This window comes from Sebastes umbrosus, chromosome 10 (genome assembly GCF_015220745.1).
Source record: "Sebastes umbrosus isolate fSebUmb1 chromosome 10, fSebUmb1.pri, whole genome shotgun sequence".
NCBI classification, from domain to species: Eukaryota; Metazoa; Chordata; class Actinopteri; order Perciformes; family Sebastidae; genus Sebastes; species Sebastes umbrosus.
The window spans coordinates 29,645,907-29,665,976 of record NC_051278.1 but is presented as its reverse complement, the minus strand read 5'-3'; the positions used below and the strand labels follow the sequence as shown (position 1 = coordinate 29,665,976).

The 20,070-nt window shown below is 42.4% G+C and overlaps 1 protein-coding gene across 1 annotated transcript; it reads left to right on the top strand.

Moving 5' to 3' along the window:
* The first annotated feature begins 1,595 nt into the window (after positions 1-1,595).
* On the top strand, positions 1,596-16,119 carry fbxo28 (F-box protein 28). Its single transcript, XM_037783394.1, has 5 exons — positions 1,596-1,840; positions 4,255-4,364; positions 9,925-10,063; positions 10,751-10,946; positions 12,055-16,119. The coding sequence occupies exons 1-5, from the start codon at positions 1,652-1,654 to the stop codon at positions 12,540-12,542; spliced, it is 1,122 nt and encodes a 373-aa protein (XP_037639322.1). The 5' UTR covers positions 1,596-1,651; the 3' UTR covers positions 12,543-16,119.
* Positions 16,120-20,070: the final 3,951 nt, after the last annotated feature.

Genomic DNA, 20,070 nt, shown 5'->3' with positions numbered 1-20,070 from the left:
TTAGGGGGGACATTGGGATTGGGCCTAGTTATCTCTCAGAACACTTGAATTACAATATGCTGAAAGGTTATTATGGGATTTTTGCCCAATGATGCCAAAAATATACTGCCTTCTGTCACTTTAATTGAGTAAATGTAGCAATACTACAGTGTAGAAATATTCTGTTACAAGTAAAAGTCCTGCATTCAAAATCTTACCTTTGCATCAAAATGCACTTAATTGTCAAGATACCGCACATCTGTAATAATAATAATAATAATAATAATAATGATAATAATCTTTATTTGTATAGCCAATTCTAAACATAGTTATAAAGTGCTTGAACAGATACAATGAAATACAGACAAAATGAAAACAACAATAAAAGAACAAAACATAAAGACTAAATAATGAGAAAACTAAAACCCATAACCAGTGGTATCAAAACAATAAGTTACAACACATAAGCCAAAAGTGGACAATATAAGGTGTGGAAAAGGTGCAAGAAGCTGTTGCCTTATGCAGTTAAAAAAGCCTTTTTATAAAGTTTTTAAAAGAGATTTAAAATTGGTTATAGAGCTGGCTAACCTGAGGTCCTGAGGTAGGCTGTTCCAGAGTTTAGGGGCATTGATGGCAAAGGCCCTGTCACCCTTAGTCACCAACCTAGACCTGGGTACAACCAGTAAGGCCAAGTCAGAGGACCTCAGGTTACAAGTTGGCACGTAGGGAGTAAGGAGCTCAGTGAGGTAGCTTGGTGCCAAACCATGCAGAGCTTTAAAAGTTAACAATAAAATCTTAAAATCAATTCTAAATTTGACAGGCATCCAGTGAAGTGCAGCTAAAACCGGAGTGATGTGCTCAAATCTCCTTGTACCAGTGATGCGTCTAGCAGCCGCGTTTTGGACCAATTGCAGGCGATGTAGTGAGTTTTGGCTGAGACTGGAGTAAAGGGCGTTGCAGTAATCTAAACAGGAGCAGATGAGAGCGTTGACAACTCTATTAGTAGATAAAAATGATTTTATTTTAGAAATATTTCTGAGGTGGAGGAAGCAAGATTGCACCCCCCTTGTTATTTGAGCCTCAAAACAAAGTCTTGTGTCAAATAAAACACCCAGGTTTCTTGCAACTGGTTTAATATTTACTGAGAGGGAATCAGGACTATATCTTGTAGATTGGAGTTGTGACTGAGGGGGCCAAATAGGAGAACCTCCGAGTTCAATTTGTCAGAGTTCAACTGAAGGAAGTTCTGGGACATCCATCAATGTATATCGGCTAGACAGTCCTAGGAGATAGAGTGCACTTATCAGTAGGCCTATAGTGTGTTCAGCAAATAATGATATTGCTCTCATCTTAAATAGTCTTGTTCATAAGGAGAAACTGGAGACAGACTTGAGGAAATAAAACCGATTCTACTTTTTTGCTACACTTTTGAAATACTTTCAGAATCTCAAGTTTGTAAAATAATCTTAATGGAACTGTTTCCCTTATTATTGCCCCTCACTAGTTATGTTTTCCCATGCTCCTATCAGTCTATAACAGCCTCTTTCCTCCATGACAAGCTTCTTCTTCTTCTGTAAACATCTTTTCTTTTTTTATATCACTTGGCACGCGCTCCACGGGCACGCGAGCTGCCTCCTCTCCGTCACTTCCGTCTCCTCCTCAGCAGAGCAAGATGGCGACAGCAGTAGAGAGAGTAGATGGATGTGTCGGGTCCTTGGACTCGGACTCGGTGTCACCGAGACAGTCCAGCCCGCCGCCGGAGCAGACGCACCAGAACAACCCGCTGCTGGGTCTGCCCATCGTGGCCATCGAGACCATCCTCAACTTCATGTCCTACGACGAGATCAGCCTGCTGCGCTCGGTAAGAGAAGAACACACAACAAGCAAGCTGGAGGGGAACAAAGCTAACGACAGACACACACATGCACTGCTCATCTTTAGGGCAGCAGATGTTGTGTAAAACCTTCGTGTGAAATGATTAAAGGTTGTGTTGTAATGTCCGTGCAGCCGGCTAGCTGCTGCCGCGGGCCGCGGGGCTCACCGAGCTGTTAGCTGAGCAGCAGACAGACACTGAGCAACACGACACACAGCACCAACACACAGAGACAGGATGACAACTGCACAACTGCTGTGTGTGTTTACTCCTGTATGCATATCCCTGCAGTCCAGGTGTTGTCTGGAGATGTACCGGTACTCTGGTGAGGTTAGCTGGGGATCATTCACTGGTCACTGTGCTTCTCTCTGCAGCTCTCCTCAGTAGTCTCTTCACTGATCTCAGCCAACGTTACAGGCACAGTTAGAGGTTGTGACAAGGCGTCATCATACAAGGTCACGTGGACTTTGTTGCAGCAGTTCCTTATGACGTGATCAACCTTATCAATGCCTCTCATGTAATCCTTGTGTTTGCATTAAGAGCAAAATGGGCCCCCTGAGGCAGGGACAGGTACCCATCCTCCACATCGTTTACGACTGTTTGCGTGTTTATGCCTGGTATTTTGCAGGTTGAAACGGTTTTAGTTCCTCCTGGAGATGAAGATGTGCTGTCTACATACTGTCCTCTTTCATCCTCCTGCAACAGAAAATAGTTCCTCTGGTGCACACTAAATTAGTTGTCTCTGATAATTGATCCAGACTGACACTCCTTTTTTTTTTTTTAACAGATATCCCCCAAAACTCTATATATAGCATATGATACCAAATATTACAGGAAACCTGTGATGCAGACTGTTTTCTTCACACAGCACTATTTTTCTGTCAAACATGAATTGCTTAATAATTTCGGAGTACTGTGCAGCTGTATTAGGGGAAACTGTACAAAAGCATTATAATAAATCAATCAGACAGTCTCAGAAGATAGTTGATATTAATGGATCAGGGTTAAAAGTGATTGGGACATCCCTACTTCAGACTGCCATTTAAAACAGAGGGAGACTCATTGGGACTGTGCCCGGTAGACCTGGTGCTTTGCTTGTGAGACTTTTGCATTTGATTTTTGAGTCACCGTAATAAATGACTAATGAGAGGAAGACATGTCCTTCATAATCCTCAACATGGCTCCTTTTTTTATCCTCCTGCAACAGAAAATATATCCTCTGGTGCACACAAAATTTCTCAATTTCTCAAGTTGTCTCTGATATTTGATCCAAACAAACATGGTAAATTAATGGGGGGTCAAGGAATGCTGTACCGTTGGTGGAAATAGTTTTGCAGTGGGTGTGGGGTTGCAAAGGGTTGGAAAATTTCCAGGGGGAAGTTAAGCTCGGGAATTTTTTGCACAATTTCAATATAAAAGCGTACCTTTTAATAGCATTCAACAGCGCACTCCTCCATCACATGTCCAGATCAGTTCCCAGCATCCCATTAAATAGGAATTTGGTAAAATTCCAACCCTCTGCATGCACAGTGCATTCTGCCATCACATGTGCAGCCCACACTACTGCACTGTCTGAGACAGAGGACTAAATGCTTTCATGCAAGGTTTGATATTATTACTGGAGTGAATATATATTTTATATTTTATATGATATTTCAGCTAGATAGTAGCCTAACGCAAAGTACACAGTTTATAACTTGTTAACATCTTCTGCTAGTCATTGCTATCTAGCTGATGTAGCGGATAAAGCCATGGATGTATTAAACTTTAAACTTTATTAAATTGATCATATACATACAGGTACATACATGAAATTTGACCTCTGCATTTAACCCATCCTGAGCATTTAGGAGCAACTGTAAGAGCACGGCTGCTGTAAGAGCACGGGGAGCAACTTGGGGTTTAGTGTCTCGCACAAGGACACTTCGACATGCAGACAGTAGGAACCGGGGATCTACCGGGGATCTACAGCCGCTCTCTAAGAGACCTGGATACAGCGTAGGAGGCATCCATGCAAGGCTTTTGCATCCATGGGCCCATAGAGCAAGCACACTAACATTAGACGGAGCTCCTCAGGCGATGCTACTTTCACATTATGCTAGCTTCGACCTTATCTTTAACTAGTGGACTAATAGCCTCTTCCTGCTGTCAAATAGGGGCTAAAATCCTGATACTAGAGGTTAGAGGTACCGTTCTGTAATTAAACTACTGGGGTAAGAAGAACCCTCTGTAGGAAAATGTCTTCCTGCGGAAGTGGCCTCGAAAAAAGATGCTAAACTCCTCTAGCTCCTCAAGAGCTCTGCTGCTGGAAGCAGAAATACATCCTCTATTTGGCTTATGTACATATTCCTAAAACAGAGTACCTGTTGTTCACCTGTTTTATTTGTGTCTGTCTTCTCCAGGTATGTAAGCGCATGGACATTATCTGCCAGCGTGTCCTGAACCAGGGCTTCCTGAAGGTGGAGCGTTACCACAGTCTGTGCCAGAGGCAAGTCAAAGCCCAGCTGCCCAGGTCAGTATCACACCAGTACAAGCTCCGTATGTAGGAAAAATATGTTCACTGCCGTCGAGGTTTAGCCAAACACTGTGGAATAACACGGGCGTAGTGACATCACACACATGTTTCTGAAGGGACATTTTGAATACTTTGATTGAACCTGTTAGTCGTGGGTCTTTAGACCCCCCCTGCAGTCAGTGACGGTACTGCAGGTGTTCAGTGGACGATTTATGAAATAAGTATATATAGATTTGTTTACTACGATATTTCTTCTTGTTAAAAATGATCATTATTAGATTAAAAAAGGAACTCAATGTGCGTCTAACATGAATTTCTCATGACTCAGGCTGACGGCAGTTAAACAAGCCTGGCGCTGAGCTTACAACTTGTCTGCACTGGCCGTGTAGTGAAAGCAGCACGTCAGCAGCAGCAGCAGCTTCAGTCCTCTCTACATTGGATGTGTTCAGCTCATACACTACAAGAGCTCACAGCCCAAAGCAGTAGTCAAAAGAAAATCGACCTGAAGCCTGAAAGAATGCTTTTGAGTCGCAAATAGGAATGTAAAGTTAAAACCTGAATAGTGTACCTGTTCCATCAGACACACTTGAGACAGATGGCTGGACGCCCCCTCTGAGCTCTTCATTGTGAAGAACCACCACTGCTTAGCTTCAATTCCAGATGCATTCAACAGGCTATGTGGCTTGAATGTGTCTCTTGAGTTCCATCACAAGGGGTCCAATACTCCAAAAAGGGTCAGAACCAGTGGTTTAGGACATGATTGTTTGAGTGGCCGCTGCCTCATCTCAGCTCCAACTCCAACCCTTTAGGTTACACTAAAAGTGGCTTTGAGCACTTAACTTGATTCAAAGCTCTACAGAAACCTTAATGAATGTTTTAATTCTGCGTGATTGAACTATATAAAAATTAGGTTTTTGATGTCAGCTGTCTAGCCCCCAGAAAACGAACAAACCCAGATGACATTAACACGTTTTGTTCCAGGATTTATGGCAACAATAGCTTCGTTTAAGACAAAAGTTTGTGTAGACAAACATGTCTTTATAGTCAGGCTGGCAATACATATACAATGCATCTAAGTTTTTCATCATGTTTGGTCAATAACCTTGTTAGACTTTATAGCAGAATGTAAACGGAACCAGTCAGACAACGGTGAAGACTGAACTACTGAGCCAGCTGAGGACCTTTTGGGAACCCTCTTAATTCAGATTAATGTGTTGAGTGAATCATTAAAGAGAGAATCACACTTCTTTAAGTATTTTTTTTGATGGGAAGCATGGTTTTTCATTCAAAGCCTATCGCTCCTTTGTGGAGCATAGGCCGTTGACCACAGTCCGCCAGAGTCTTTTGTCCTGGGCTTTCCTCTGCAGTTGTTTCCATGTCAGCCCGCTCTGTTTGATGTCCGTGTCAAGGTCCCTTCGCCAGGTGTTCTTGGGCCGGCCTCTCCTTCTTTTGCCTTGTGGGTTCCATCTAAGGGCCTGCCTGGTGATGCTGGTACCGGGTTTCCGGAGTGTGTGGCCAATCCATCCCCATCTCCTTCTCCTGATCTCTTCTTCAACAGGTTTTTGACCTGTTCTCTGCCAAAGATCATTGTTGCTGATGGTATCCGGCCAGTGGATGTTTAAGATGCGCCTCAGGCAGTTGTTTATGAATGTTTGTACTTTTGTTTTTGTGGTCTTTGTTGTCCTCCACGTCTCTGAACCATAGAGGAGTATTGGTTTAATGTTGGAGTTGAAGAGTCTGAGCTTTGTCCGCCGGCGGATTTCTTTGGAGCTCCAGATGTTTTTTAGTTGTATGAATGAAGCCCTTGCCTTGCCGATTCTGGCTCTGACAGCTGCATCCGTTCCGCCCTGTTTATTGATGACACTACCGAGGTATGTAAAGCCTTCTACTTCTTCCAGTGCTGTTCCCTCCAAGGTCACTGAGTCTTCGCTGGTTGTGTTGACCTTGAGGACTTAACTTTTTCCTTTATGGATGTTGAGGCCTATTTATGATGATGTGTCTGCCAGTATTGTTGTCTTTTCTTGCATCTGTTGTCGACTGTGAGACAGCAAAGCCAGGTCATCAACAAAGTCTAAGTCGTCTAGCTGTGTTGTGAGTGTCCACTGGATCCCATTTCTCCTCTGTGCTGTTGTGGTCTTCATTATCCAATCGATAACCAGGAGGAAGAGGAAAGGGGACAGTAGACAGCCTTGCCTGACGCCGGTCGTCACTTGGAAGCTTCTGGTGAGCTGTCCTCCATGGATAACTCTGCAGGTCATCCCTGCGTAAGAGTTTCTGATTATGTTGACCATTTTTTCTGGAATGCCATGGTATCGAAGCAGTTTCCAGAGGATGCTTCTGTCAACGCTGTCAAATGCCTTCTCATAGTCTATGAAGTTGATGTACAGAGGAGAATTCCATTCCAATGACTGTTCGACTATGATGCGGAGAGTTGCGATCTGGTCCACGCATGATCTATTCTGCCGAAAGCCTGCTTGCTGGTCTCTTAGCAGTGGGTCCACAGCTTTCTTTATTCGTTCCAGGAGAATTCTGTTGAATATTTTTCCTGGCACTGAGAGAAGCATGATTCCTCTGTAGTTAGAGCATTTGCTCAGGTCTCCTTTCTTGGGGAGCTTGACCAGATAGCCCTCTTGCCAGTCTGTTGGTACTTCCTCCTTCTTCCAGATCTTCTGAAACAGTGGGTGCAGCATCTCTACGGAGGTGTCCATGTCTGCCTTCAGCGCCTCTGCCGGAATGTCGTCTGGTCCTGCTGCCTTATTGTTCCTCAATTGTGTGATGGCCTTTTTAATTTCCAGCTTGGTGGGTTTTCCGCAGTTGATGGGCAAATCCGTCTCCGCAGGTTGAATGTCTGGAGGGTTAGGTGGTGTAGGTCTGTTCAGGAGTTCTTCAAAGTGTTCTGCCCATCTCTCCTGTTGTTGTTCTAGTTCTGTGATCGTCTTCCCTTCCTTGTCTTTCACTGGTCGATCTGTCTGTCTGGTCTTGCTGGACAGCTTCTTGGTGGTGTCGTACAGCTCTTTCATGTTTCCTGTTGCTGCCGCCTCTTCTGCTTCTTTAGCCAGGCTGTCGATGTAATTTCTCTTGTCCTTCTTCGCACTTTTCTTTACCTTTCTGTTGACCATTGTGTATTCTTGTTGGGCTTTTGCCTTGGTTGTTCTTGTACGACAGTTGTTAATCTCTGCCTTCTTCTGTCTTCTCTCTTCTATCTTGTGTAGAGTTTCTGCTGATATCCACTCTTTCTGCTGGCACTTCTTTAGTCCGATTACTTCCTGACATGTTGTTGTGACGGCCTCTCTTCTCTTTTCCCATTGGTCTTGCATGTCTTCTTCCATGCTCAGATCTTGCAATACCTGGAATCTGTTCTTCAGAGTCAGCGTGTACTCCTCCCTTTTCTGTGTCTCTTCCAAAAGGCGGACGTTGAACTTCTGTCTCTTTGTTGTTGTTTCCATCCAGTGCTTCTTCAGTTTCAGCTTCAGAGTGGCAACTAGCAGGTGGTGATCTGATGCTATGTCTGCTCCTCTCCTCACCCGTAGGTCCTGAAGTGATCTCCTGAACTTCCTGGTTATACAGAAGTGGTCGATCTGGTTCTCTGTCACGCCATCCAGAGATATCCAGGTCGCTTTATGAATCCTCTTGTGTGGAAAAACGCTTCCACCTATGACTAGGTTGTTCAGGGCACAGGTGTCTGCAAATCTCTCTCCATTCTTATTCATCTCTCCCAAGCCCTGCTTGCCCATTACTTCTTCGTAGCCTGTGTTGTCTCTTCCGATCTTTGCATTGAAGTCCCCCATGAGAATACTGATGTCTTTTCCCTTTATTTGTTCCAGGATGCTCTGCAGTCTGTTATAAAAGTCATCCTCATTTTCATCGTTGCTGTCGTTTGTTGGTGCGTAACACTGTATCACATTCATCTTGATCTTCTGCTTCTTAGTTCTGAAAGAAGCTGTTATGATTCTTGGACCATGTGCTTCCCATCCAATCAGGGCCCTCTGTGCTGTTCTTGATAGAAGAAGACCGACTCCCTCTGTGTGCGGGGCTTTGTCTTCTTCATGGCCCGAGTAGAGTAGCAGCTCTCCTGTCATCAGTCTTTGTTGTCCAGATTGAATCCATCTTGTCTCACTGATTCCCAACAGGTCTAGGTTGTATCTATTCATTTCTGCTGCTGCTTGCATGGTCTTTCCGGTCTCATACATGGTCCTAACGTTCCACGTTCCAATCCGGATGTCCCTGGTTGACAGAAGGGGTTTCGGCTCTGTGACTTCCTTGACTTTGTGGCTTTCATCACACAGTGTCATAACCCTCCTCTACCAGGATTTGATTCTGTCTTTCTGTTGTCAACATTTCTGTAGCGTATAGGTTTTTTACAAGTTGGGGTTGCTAGCCCCAAGCCTAACCTTCCACCATTTCTGGCTTCTGGTAAGTTTTGGAGTCAGTTTGTTAGTCCTCTCCCCTAACTTATTGTCTTCCAGGTAGTGGATTACAGTCTCATACCACGTGAGGCCTGACAGGCTTTGGGTCGTGTACAAGCTGTCTCGGCACGTCAAGCCCAACCAACTCCTGCTACTGTGTAGTGAAAGCTGCAACTAAGGCGAGCATTTCATACCAGCAGCACGAGACAGGAAGCATGGTTTATGACCCTCTTTTTATTGGTAGAATATGGACATATCCCATTGCATTGTGTTAAAGCTCAAGAAGAAGATTCAGTTTCTCAAAACTAAAGCTGTCGGTAACGTTGATGAACATAACTTTTAATTATAACTGCTGTGAGTCGGGGCCGGCCATGTTGAGGAAGAAGAAGAAGAAGAAGGAAGATGAATGAGAATTACAAATATCTTTAAAATCCTGTATCTCTAATCCACACAGCACAATGCCCGAGTAGGCTTTAGCACGTTCGCTCTGCCTCAACCGGGTCTCAGACTTACCTCAGACACCGGGTTAAAACTAACACTTTAACACTATGACTAGACAATCGCCAGGGTTGCATTTGAAGGCGGATTTCCATCTAGTGTCAAAAATTCAGCTTTCGTGACAAAATTCTGAGAATTTGTGTAATTCATCTAAACAACATTTTTTTATTATTCAAAAATCTGGCTGGATAGTTTGTGGAGGTGAATTGAGAAAAAAATGCGGGTGGAGATAGGTTTAATAAGTTTTACAGTTTGATGAGTGAGTGAGAGTGATGGACTTCATAATTCCTGCCAGGTTGAAGCATATGAAAGTTTCTGCTCACTTGGGCCTGCATTTTGGTGAAAGTTGCAAAGTTGTAGTGCGTACGGCTGATTTGTTATGAATTATCAACTTCAGATGGTTGCTGTAGCGCCATCTTCAGGACTATTGGCCCACAAAGCCAGTTGAGGAAGTTTGGCAAAGGACTGCACCTATGTGCAAAGTGTTTTTTTTTTTTGTTTTTTTTTCATGCATGGGAAGGCAGATTTCATGGTAGGAAGAATAAGAAGAAGAATATCCAGCAAAACAAGAGGGACCGGTAGCAGAGTGAATAAAAGTCCTCCGTTGAAATCATAATCCTTCACCAGTGTTTTTATCATGAATTTTCTTCCAGACGAGAGTCGGAGAGGAGAAACCATTCGCTGGCCCGTCACGCTGACATCCTGGCTGCCGTGGAGACACGCCTCTCTCTGCTCAACATGACCTTCATGAAATACGTCGACTCCAACCTCTGCTGCTTCATCCCTGGAAAGGTGAGCTCAGCTGCCTCCCGGTCCACAAAACAGCAGCCGCAGTAGGAGGACCGGTAGCAATGCGTCATTGAAGTACAGCAGGAAGCTCACATTAATCACATGCCACCATTATGCCACGGTGTTGGATTCCACCCAAAGTTTCGGCCCTGTGTACGAGACGATAATAATTCTGTCCCATCCTGTAAAGAAGATCTGAATTTCGTTGAAATTTCTTCAATAGCAAAAATATGTCTGTTAATTTCCTCTAACCATGAATACTTCCTATACGTTCACCACGTTTCCTCTCATAGTCTTAAGCAAATGCGCTCAGTTCTACAGTTGTTAAAAACAGAAATGTTGAATACACTATACTATATCATTTTCTCAAAGTGTACCATCATTGTCGAGGCAAAATATGAGTGAACTGCTCAACATACTGTTGAGTGAGATTTCAGTCATTTGAGTGATTACATGTCGGTGTGATTTTTGAATGAGGTTTTCTTACTCAGCAACTTTTGCTCCTGGAACTTGAGGTTTCCTTCAAAACCAGACTGACTGGCTGCAGTTCTCAGACCTGGCCAGCAGAGAGCCCACTGAGGTTATCAGGGTGTAAAAAAAAACATCAGTCATGTTTCAGTCATATCAGTTATGTGTGCTCTAATCTCCTGTCTTCTTTGCAATGTCATGTGCCTGTTGTGTTTTTGTCAGGTGATAGATGAGATTTACCGCGTGCTGCGCTACGTGAACTCCACTCGGGCCCCCCAGCGAGCTCACGAGGTCCTGCAGGAGTTGAGGGATATCTCCTCCATGGCCATGGAGTACTTCGATGAGAAGATCGTTCCCATCCTGAAGAAGAAGCTGCCGGGGGCCGACCTGTCCGGCCGCCTCATCGGCTCCACACCAGGTAACGGATGTGTGTTTTCTCCTGGCTCATAGAGTTCAAGTTCAAAAGAGAAATTCACCCCAAAGCAGATCTCAATAAGACAATAACAATATGCAATGAAAATGGCTTTGAGATGGAGTAAAATTGTGGCAGAACATTGTCGAACACGGTGATCGAAAGCTTCACTGTAAGATACTGACATACATTTGACCTTGATATGTCCAGATAGTAATAGAGCTGCAGAGTTAGATGAGTAGCTGGTTGTGGAAGTGATTCTTCCCACTTTAAAGTCCCAAAGTATATGAATGATTACTTTAATGTTCCTCAACATAGAAACACAGGAGTCTCATGAATCATGTAACCATACTATACTATAAGTGAACATTGTGACCACGACTGTTGTGTTTTTTTCAACTTTGTTTCTGAGAAATCCTGTATTTTCTGTGAGTTTGGTATGGAAGGTGGCTCTAAATACTATAATACCCATGAGCCTTAGCCACTGTTACTGTTAATTTGATATCCTATATTCATTTACAATATAGTAAATTACATGTTCACAAAACTCAATTGAGACACTGTTAATAGATGAAATTAGCAGATGACAGTCTTTTTGTACAGAACCAGAGAGTTTTTCGTCTTTTCTTCTGATGATTTGATTCTGTCTGTCTGCCACCTTGGGGGGCGGCTGTGACTCAGAGGGTAGAGCAGGTCGTCCACCAATCGGAAGGTCGGTGTTTCGAACCCCGGCTCCTCCGGTCACATGTCACATGAAGTGTTCTTGAGCAAGACACTTAACCACAAATTGCTCCCGAAGCCATCGCTCAGCCATCGGTGTGTGAATGAGTATTTAGATTAGGTCCTGATGGGCAAAGAAAATAACGGATAAATGAAGGATAATATTATTAGTTTTTAGTTGAGACACATTCTTGGCGTAGTTCTTGTTGCCTCAGAGCGGTGGTCACCAACTCCTTCCAAACAAAAATCACTTCTCATGTTCAATATAAAAATAGAAGGTCTTGTCCTGCTGCAGTGTCACTTTTGCCCTGCAGGAATCTCTTCGTGTTTTTTTGTTTTATTGTGTAACAGTAAATTCCTGAAGACCTCTGAACCTCTGTCCTGTTCCCCTCAGTGGCAGGTCCGTCTACCTCCCTGACCACCATGTCCCTGCTGGCCAAGAACACGCCGTCGCGCTCCGAGATGACCAAGGTGCAGCAGCAGGTGAAGGTGAACGGGGCGTCGATGACGGTACTGCGGAGGGAGATGCAGGAGATCCGCGTCAAGCAGCTGGAGCAGCAGAAGCAGCTGCAGGACCAGGAGCAGAAGCTGCTGGAACAGACCCAGGTGATCGGCGAGCAGAACGCCCGCCTTGCCGAGCTGGAACACAAGCTCCGCGAACTGATGGACAGCAGTGCCATGGGAGGACCCAGGACCGGCACGACCGCCCCTTCCACATCCAGCGCCGCCGCCGTGTCTTCCACTGTCGCCGGCGCCTCCGGTACCGTGGTCGCGGCCTCTCTATCCAGAGAGCCAGAAGGAGAGGGGGGGTCATCCCTCAAACGTACCAGAAAGAGCTCAGACCTCCCACGACAGTCCAAACGGCTGCGCAGCAAGAAATAAGAGACTCAGTGTGTCATTTAGTTGAAGTTTTTGTTTTTTGGTTTCGAGGTCTGACTGATCACACCTTCTACCCAATCCTCCCCCCGCGTCACTGCCCACCCCACCATCAACTGTACCGTCTGTGAGATGAGTCAGGAGTATCTCCCCCCTCCCCACCCCATCCACTAAATCAGAATATAGGCAGGTGGTGGTGCAGCTAAGACTATTTATTGAAGGTTCCATTAAAATGACTGTAAAGCTTTTTAATGTAGATGCTTTTCTAAGAGGCTTATATGTTTGCAAAAATTAGTATGGCTAAACAGCAGAAATTCAGATGGTCGGTAAACCTGGTCTAACAGAAGTCACATTGTACGTGTTATTAATGTAGTTCCTAGTTTCTGAAATCAAATCTACCAAGAGATTTGATTTCAGAAACGTACACGATTAAAAGGATATCACAGTAAAAACACAGAGTCATGACAGTCCTTACATCGCAAAATAAGACCTAATTGAAGTTGCATGTTATGGGTAATCTAGGTAATCTCTGGGTGATCTCCTTTCCATTTTCACACGGGTAGGAAGTCTAAATCCATAAAGCATTCATTTCATTCACACTTGTTTCTTCCTAACTTTGGCTAAGTGCAATACAATTCATCTAAGAAGTGAGAGGTAATTCATTTTCCTTACCAGTTGGTCTATCCAAAATTGCTTCTCAGATCAGTTCAGTTCGATCTGACCAGTTTTTGAATCGGCATAAAAAGGAAGGATGGGGGTCTTAAAGAAGGAAAAAGGCAGTTTGCATTAATCTTGACTCTTGGGTTTCCAGCGAGGGTGCGCCTGAAAGCACCCGGTGTTCCTGCTTGTCTTTGACTCTATGAGCTGTGCTGAGGAGGACAAAGAAACTATAGAACTGCTCTCCAAATATCCTTTTAGGATCATACCAGTGTTTTTTTTTTACATATTTCAGCCTATTTAATACAAATAATGCCCAGCTCAGTATAGCCCAACATTGTATAAAGTACACTAAAGAGTGTTACAGTTTTCTGAACAGCCGTTTATTTCCTTTCATTTCACCGCAGAAACGTGCACGTCATGACTTTGAAAAAAACAACATGGCAGCTGTTCCTGGAAACGTTCAGATCTCTCTGCCTAAAAAATCGGACAAAATCTATTAACTCAAGGTCCACTTACTAGCTTTTTTTCAGAGCTTTCAACCACCAACACGGTCTCCACCATTGTAAATAGTAGTTTGAAAGGTTGTGAGTCGACCTTGAATCTAAAATACTATGTCAAATTATAAAGTTTGACGAAATATTGCTTTTTTTTGCGACATTTTCAACCATTTCTAAGAGTCTTCATCAGTGCATGACATGAGCAAACTTATCTGCTAATGAAGACCTTGAGATGTTGTTGAAAGCTCTAGAAAAAGCTTGTAGGTGGACTTTGAGTTGAGAGTATTTTGTCACATTGGAATTAGTGGTTTGAAGACTGTGAGATGTTGTGGTTGAAAGCTCTGGCAGAAGAAGCTAGTATGTGGACCTTGATTTATAGTTTTCATCAAACTTCCTACACAACCTATCTTTTTTTTCCAGAGCTTTCAGCTTCATCTCAAAGCCTTCAGTGGAGTTTGGTGTATTTCCAAGGTCAAGAATAAACAGTTTTGGAGTTTCTAGAGGCTGCGTTCGGGATCGCATACCAACTCACTGCGTGCTACATCCTCTATCTGTATGTACTGCCTTCTAAATGAACGATTAAAGGAACCGTGTTCAGCATGTAGAGGGATCTATTGGCAGAAATGGAATATAATATAAATAAACATGTTTCCTTTAGTGTATAATCACCTGAAAATAAGCGCCGTTGTGTTTTCGTTAGCTTAGAATGAGCCGTTTATATCTACAGAGGGAGCGGGTCCCCTCTTCACAAAGCCGGCCATCATGTTTCTACGGTAGCCCAGAACGGACAAACCAAACACTGGCTCTAGAGCGGGACATCATAGTTCTCCTATACGCTTGGGACACGGGAAAAGTTTCAGTTGGTTGCAATCTGCAACCTCACCACTAGATGCTGCTAGATCCTACACACTGCACCTTTAAGTACGCCATTACCAGCAGACTGTTCACACTGAAGTGCATCACATGACTGTATCGATCCCAACGTTACTGGTCCGAGCTATCGTTGAATGAAAATGTAAATCAACATCCACTTATTTGATCATTTTCCACTATTATTTTAGGGGCAAATTAAATTATGAAATGTTTTAGTGTTAAATGTGTTTTCTACAGTACATTATATGTGTGAGCCTTTTTCATCTATAACTGTTCCTGAACGTCACTCGCCATCTTTTGTAATTATTTTATCAAATAGTTAATTATTTAAACTGTCTGCTATTAGACAGTCTGAAGAGTCGCAATGCATTGTGGGGTGGTTGAGTATACGTCCATTAAGCTCACATCTCATACTCGGAAATTCTTGCTAACCTAGTATACATCCGGGCATATCTCACGTATACAAAATCCACATACTATGCAGTGTGAACGCAGTACTGAGTAGTCCACAGAGCCTGAGTCAGATCATCATGTTAAGTATTTACATGATCAACACTCAGTTTACTCATTCCAAGGGTGATTATTTGTAGTAAATAGTTGGAAACAGAGAAAAAAACACTTGTATGGTCCTTAAAAGTCAAAGTAGAAAGTATGTAAATTTGAAAAAAAATAAAGTATACTGTATATGCACTGGCATTTGAAGAGTCTGTTCATCCAAATGACACATTTTAAAGTCTCCTCCTCTCTAGCTCCATGCAGATTGTTTTTGTTTTCTTGTCCATGTTAAGAGACACCTGTCTCTGAGACTTCTGCCTCCACCTGTAAATGGGATGTAGCCTAACAGCATGGATGACACCACTGGAAGGAAATGAGAAAAAAAAATCTATTTTTGACCCTATAAAGTGGCATCACTTTTTTTTTCTTTTAAATGTTGTAACACCAACTTTGAAATTGCAGTTTTAAAATCAGCCCGCTGAATTAGTGTTAAGGGTTAGTAAGGGAAATAGCAGAACTTCTGACTGGTGTGCGGTGACAGTAGAGGGGTGCTAGACATGTTCTACATTTGTGCTGGACAGATCGGCTCAGAGTGAGATGAGAAGTTCCCCCGGCGTCGTATCAGCTCCCCCCGTCTGCCTCTTGCCTTGTGAGGCTATAGGTTAGCTCTGAGCCCATATTGTGGCTGTGCTTTTGTTTCCTCTTCTGTTCTTTGGATGACTTGAACCACTCACGGCATGACCTTTTCGGGTAAAGAAACTTTGGAGATGCAGTTCACTTCTCGGTGAATACTAGCGCGTATTATAATGACACTGGGCAGAAAAGGCACAAGAAGATGTAATCTAGTGGCTTAATTTGAGACTGCGTCTCAGTTTAGAAAATTGTACCGTAATCTTTATGTACTTTACAGTGTTGGTTGTGAATTATTCCATGTATGTATATCAAGAACACTATCCTTTTGAGTTGGCCAACTTGGGGCCAACTGTACGGTTTTGTTGCACATATTGCTGTTACAAATGTACAAATCAAACCTATTAAAAACCCAACTTATCCACATATATCTCTGTTTACACCCGTCACAAGCTCAGTTTTTACAGCCAGTGTTCTGCATGCTCACTTCACAGGTTCATTTATATCAGTTCATTTAACTTTACTAGACGATATGCATTTTTTACATTTTAGGTTTTAAAGGGGTATTCCATAATTTCATAAAGTTGGTGGACTTGTGAGATAAACATTAAAACAAGTACAGCCATGCTAGCAGCTCAGTGAGGCTGGTGGTGCTTTGAGCTAATGCTAAAGCAAAGCTGGGTTGCTTAGGAAGGTTCCTAACGGAGTGAAATGACCCGGAAGTATCTCAGTAATAGCCATGATAAGAGCTGTTTGATTTCTCTAGATGTTAAGGAAAGGAGCTTCAATGCTTCCTTTCTTATCTCCTTTAGCATAGGATACACTGGACCATCCTTTACCTAAAGGAAAGGAGATGATGCCGCCCCACAATTCCTTGCGGCCACAACTTCTGCAGCGACGCATCATTCTGCAGTTCATAAAAACAAACAATATGCTTATCTTGCATATTATTTTTCATATAGTCATATTGTAATTGGGATTCATGTTGGTTAATGTGACAGTGACAACCATTACGTTTCACTTTATTTCTCTTTATTTATGTCGAACATGTAACAAATAAGTAAAAACCAAAACAATAATAACAAATATAAGGAACAGTAAATATATAGCAAACTGTCAATAAACAAATAATCAACATAAATAAATATTACCCCCGAAAAGGAGTAGGAAGAAATATACATTTAATGGTTCTACTCCTTCACCATAACTCAAACAACAACTTTCAATTCCAACCTTAGTAATGAAGTGTATAATCCTTTATTATATGTTGATGTAAAGTGTTCCAGCAGCAGAAGGACCTGTGGTGTCTCTCTTTCACACACCGCGGGTGAAGCAGTCTGTCACTGAAGGAGCTGTTTAAGAACGCAAAGAGGGGAGCAGCGCCTTTTGTAGTCCGTCTTCAGAACATTGTAGTTTCACCACGGCAGAATAACACTGTCGCATCATAATTACTGAGCCTAGCGTAAGTGCAGTTGGATTCTCTTAACACCACGGTTGTCTTTTCCTAAAGTCCTTCTGAATTCTCCTTCACTTCTTTCCTTGACCTCATGACATTTGCCATCGAGGTCAAAGGAAAAGTGGTCAGGAAAAGACGTTAGGATGTCATTTTATGACTTTTTCGACCGCAACTTAGGTATAATATTGACCATGGTCACCGTTTTACGTTAGCAGTAAACGAATTACAACTGAGGCTGAAGGGATTGTCATTGGTGTTGCAGATTATTTGGCCATAAACCAAAGGACAGGACAAACTATGACCTGATGGTGGTGCTAGAGGAAAAGTCATTGGGGCAAAGGCAGGGTGCACCCTGGACAGGACACCAGTTCATCACAGGGCTGACAAACATAGAGGCAGAAAACCATTCACGCTCACATTCACACCAATGGGAACTTTATTACAGCAATGAACCTGATAAACCTATAACCTGCATGTCTTTAGACTGTGGGAGGAAGCAGTGGTTGGCACTGTCGCCTCACAGCAAGAGGCTTCTGGGTTTGAACCCGCTGGCCGGCTAGAGCCCTTCTGTGTGGAGTTTGTGGTTATAGATAATAGATAGATGATTATGTCAGCGTTCAGGTATTCCTCTTGACTTGTGCTTAATGGCAGAACATAAAATGGCACACTGTTCACCAGTCCAGACTTCCAATCCATGCATGGGCCTGTGAGCATTTTGATTGTGTCACTAGTCCTTCATCACCCCACTCTATAGCGGTCCTTTAGGGGAGACACTGATGTGAATAGGGTAAGAAATTGAACTTGGAAACTTCCCCAGTTGATTTCTTAAATTAAGCCAATTATTTTTTGTGAAATGTATGTTTAAATATGCAAATGAGGCATAATCTTATTAAATATGTGCTAATCTGCATACATTTCAGGAGCAGGAATCTGAACACTGGATGAAGCCGGGTTCAGAATTCTTGTTTCATTTTGTTGACATGTTACAGTCAAAGGTTTTTACAGTGAGGATTTTGGATATCTCTTTGTATGACTCCATAAATCAGAAAATACTGTCAACAGCCATAAAAACAAATCAATTTTCGCCACATTTTTAGGAATAAAATATGATATAGTATATATAGATATAGATAGGAGTGAAACTGGAAAGTCAGTCTGGTGTATGTTGATGCTAATGAAGTGGAGATTTCTGTCTCAGAGTTTGAGACGCATACGTTTTGTAAGACACTACAGGTTTAACTAAAATATATCACCATGAAACTTCCCTAGTTGATTACTGACATCAAGGCAATTATTTTTTGCATTACAAGTTTTCTCAAATGTTATTTCTCTGTTCTCTAATGCTAACGTTTTGATGAATTTAGGAGAAATCTAGACACAAATAGACAAAGTGCAGTAAAATAAACACCTAAATGTGTATTTTTGGATGTTTTCTTTCCACTAGTCTGAAAGAAGACATGTTATGGAAGCAAAACAGCCCAAAATCTCAAAATTGACCAGTGCATGAAAAAAAATAACAATATTTTTCCCTGTAGTGTCTTATGTTTTAAAAGTGGCACAAATACTCTGTATTAAAGCCTCATAACAGTTAAAGGCACAGTTGGCAGATGTATAGCACCCTTTCCACCCCAACAGCTCTGACTTCACATTGTCTGCATTCTGAGTACAGGTCACATCACATAATGTTCCACATCCTACATTCATTGTTTCAGGAACCAACCCAGTCTCATATCAAAATGTGGAATAGCTACGTGTTTCACAATAACAGCTCTTAAATTGTGAGATGCCTATTTTTTTTTTGGCCTGTTCTTTTCTACTGGCCTGTGTCCACGTCATGTGACTGCCAAGCATCTTTCCGTGAAACAGCATGGCGAATAATCTTTTTATTGTCAGTGGAAAATGTTATATTTTAAGATTCAAAATTAAAATGCATTTTGATTACATTTTTTGAGCGAGAAATGTGCATTTTATTTTCATAATCTTTGGTCAGTGAATGCACATGATCTTTAGTTTGTTAGTTATTACGAAGATTATTATAGGTCTCACCAGAAAATTGTTGAAATGCAACATCTTTGCTGGGGTGGTTGCTATGGACGCTGCTAACCCACATGTTGTATATAGGTCATATGCTGTTTGAATTATTGTCTTTGCGTCGTGTCACCACCTTTCTCTACACAAAAACATAAAAGTGTCCTTGATAGCTCAACAATATGTTGAGGCCATCAGTTTGAATTAATTCTCATTCAAAGTTTTTTTTTGTCAGTTTTGGTTCAGCGGAAAGCTATATTACCCATGATCCTCAGCCACAGGTAGGCGGAAGTGGCGCGTAGATGGACTTCATTCCACTTCAAATTGCCGCAACCGGAATCCAAAGGCCAGAGTTGCTCATTTAATTTTATATTTCCAAGAATATGTTGTTTTTAGAATAAAAATATAAGCTACATGAATATAGATCAGTTATAAGAAAATGGAAATAATAAAAAAAGATATGTGCATTGTACTACAAAAAAACATAGGCATCTCACAATTTAAGAGCTGTTTTTGTGAAACTAGTACGTTTTGCCCCGTGGACCAACGTAGCTATTCCACATTTTGATATGAGACTGGGTCGCAGGAACAGTGATGTTGGATGAAAGACAATGCTGCATGTTGATGTTAGAGACCTTGTTTCCATTGTCATGCCATCATTTTCTCGTTCCCTCACCTTCCTGTGGAGCCAAACAGGAAGTGTTCCATTGTTTTTATGCTCTACAGCTGCAGCAGCCCTGAGATAAGCTTCGGGGTGGGGGGCAGTTAGATAAATTCATACAAACTGATGTAAAAACTATTTATTTCTTCTTAATGGTTCTCATATCAAGGTCCGTGCTTTCAGCCGGCATCCATAAAACATTTGCCCAAGATTCAACATAATCCATATCTCCAT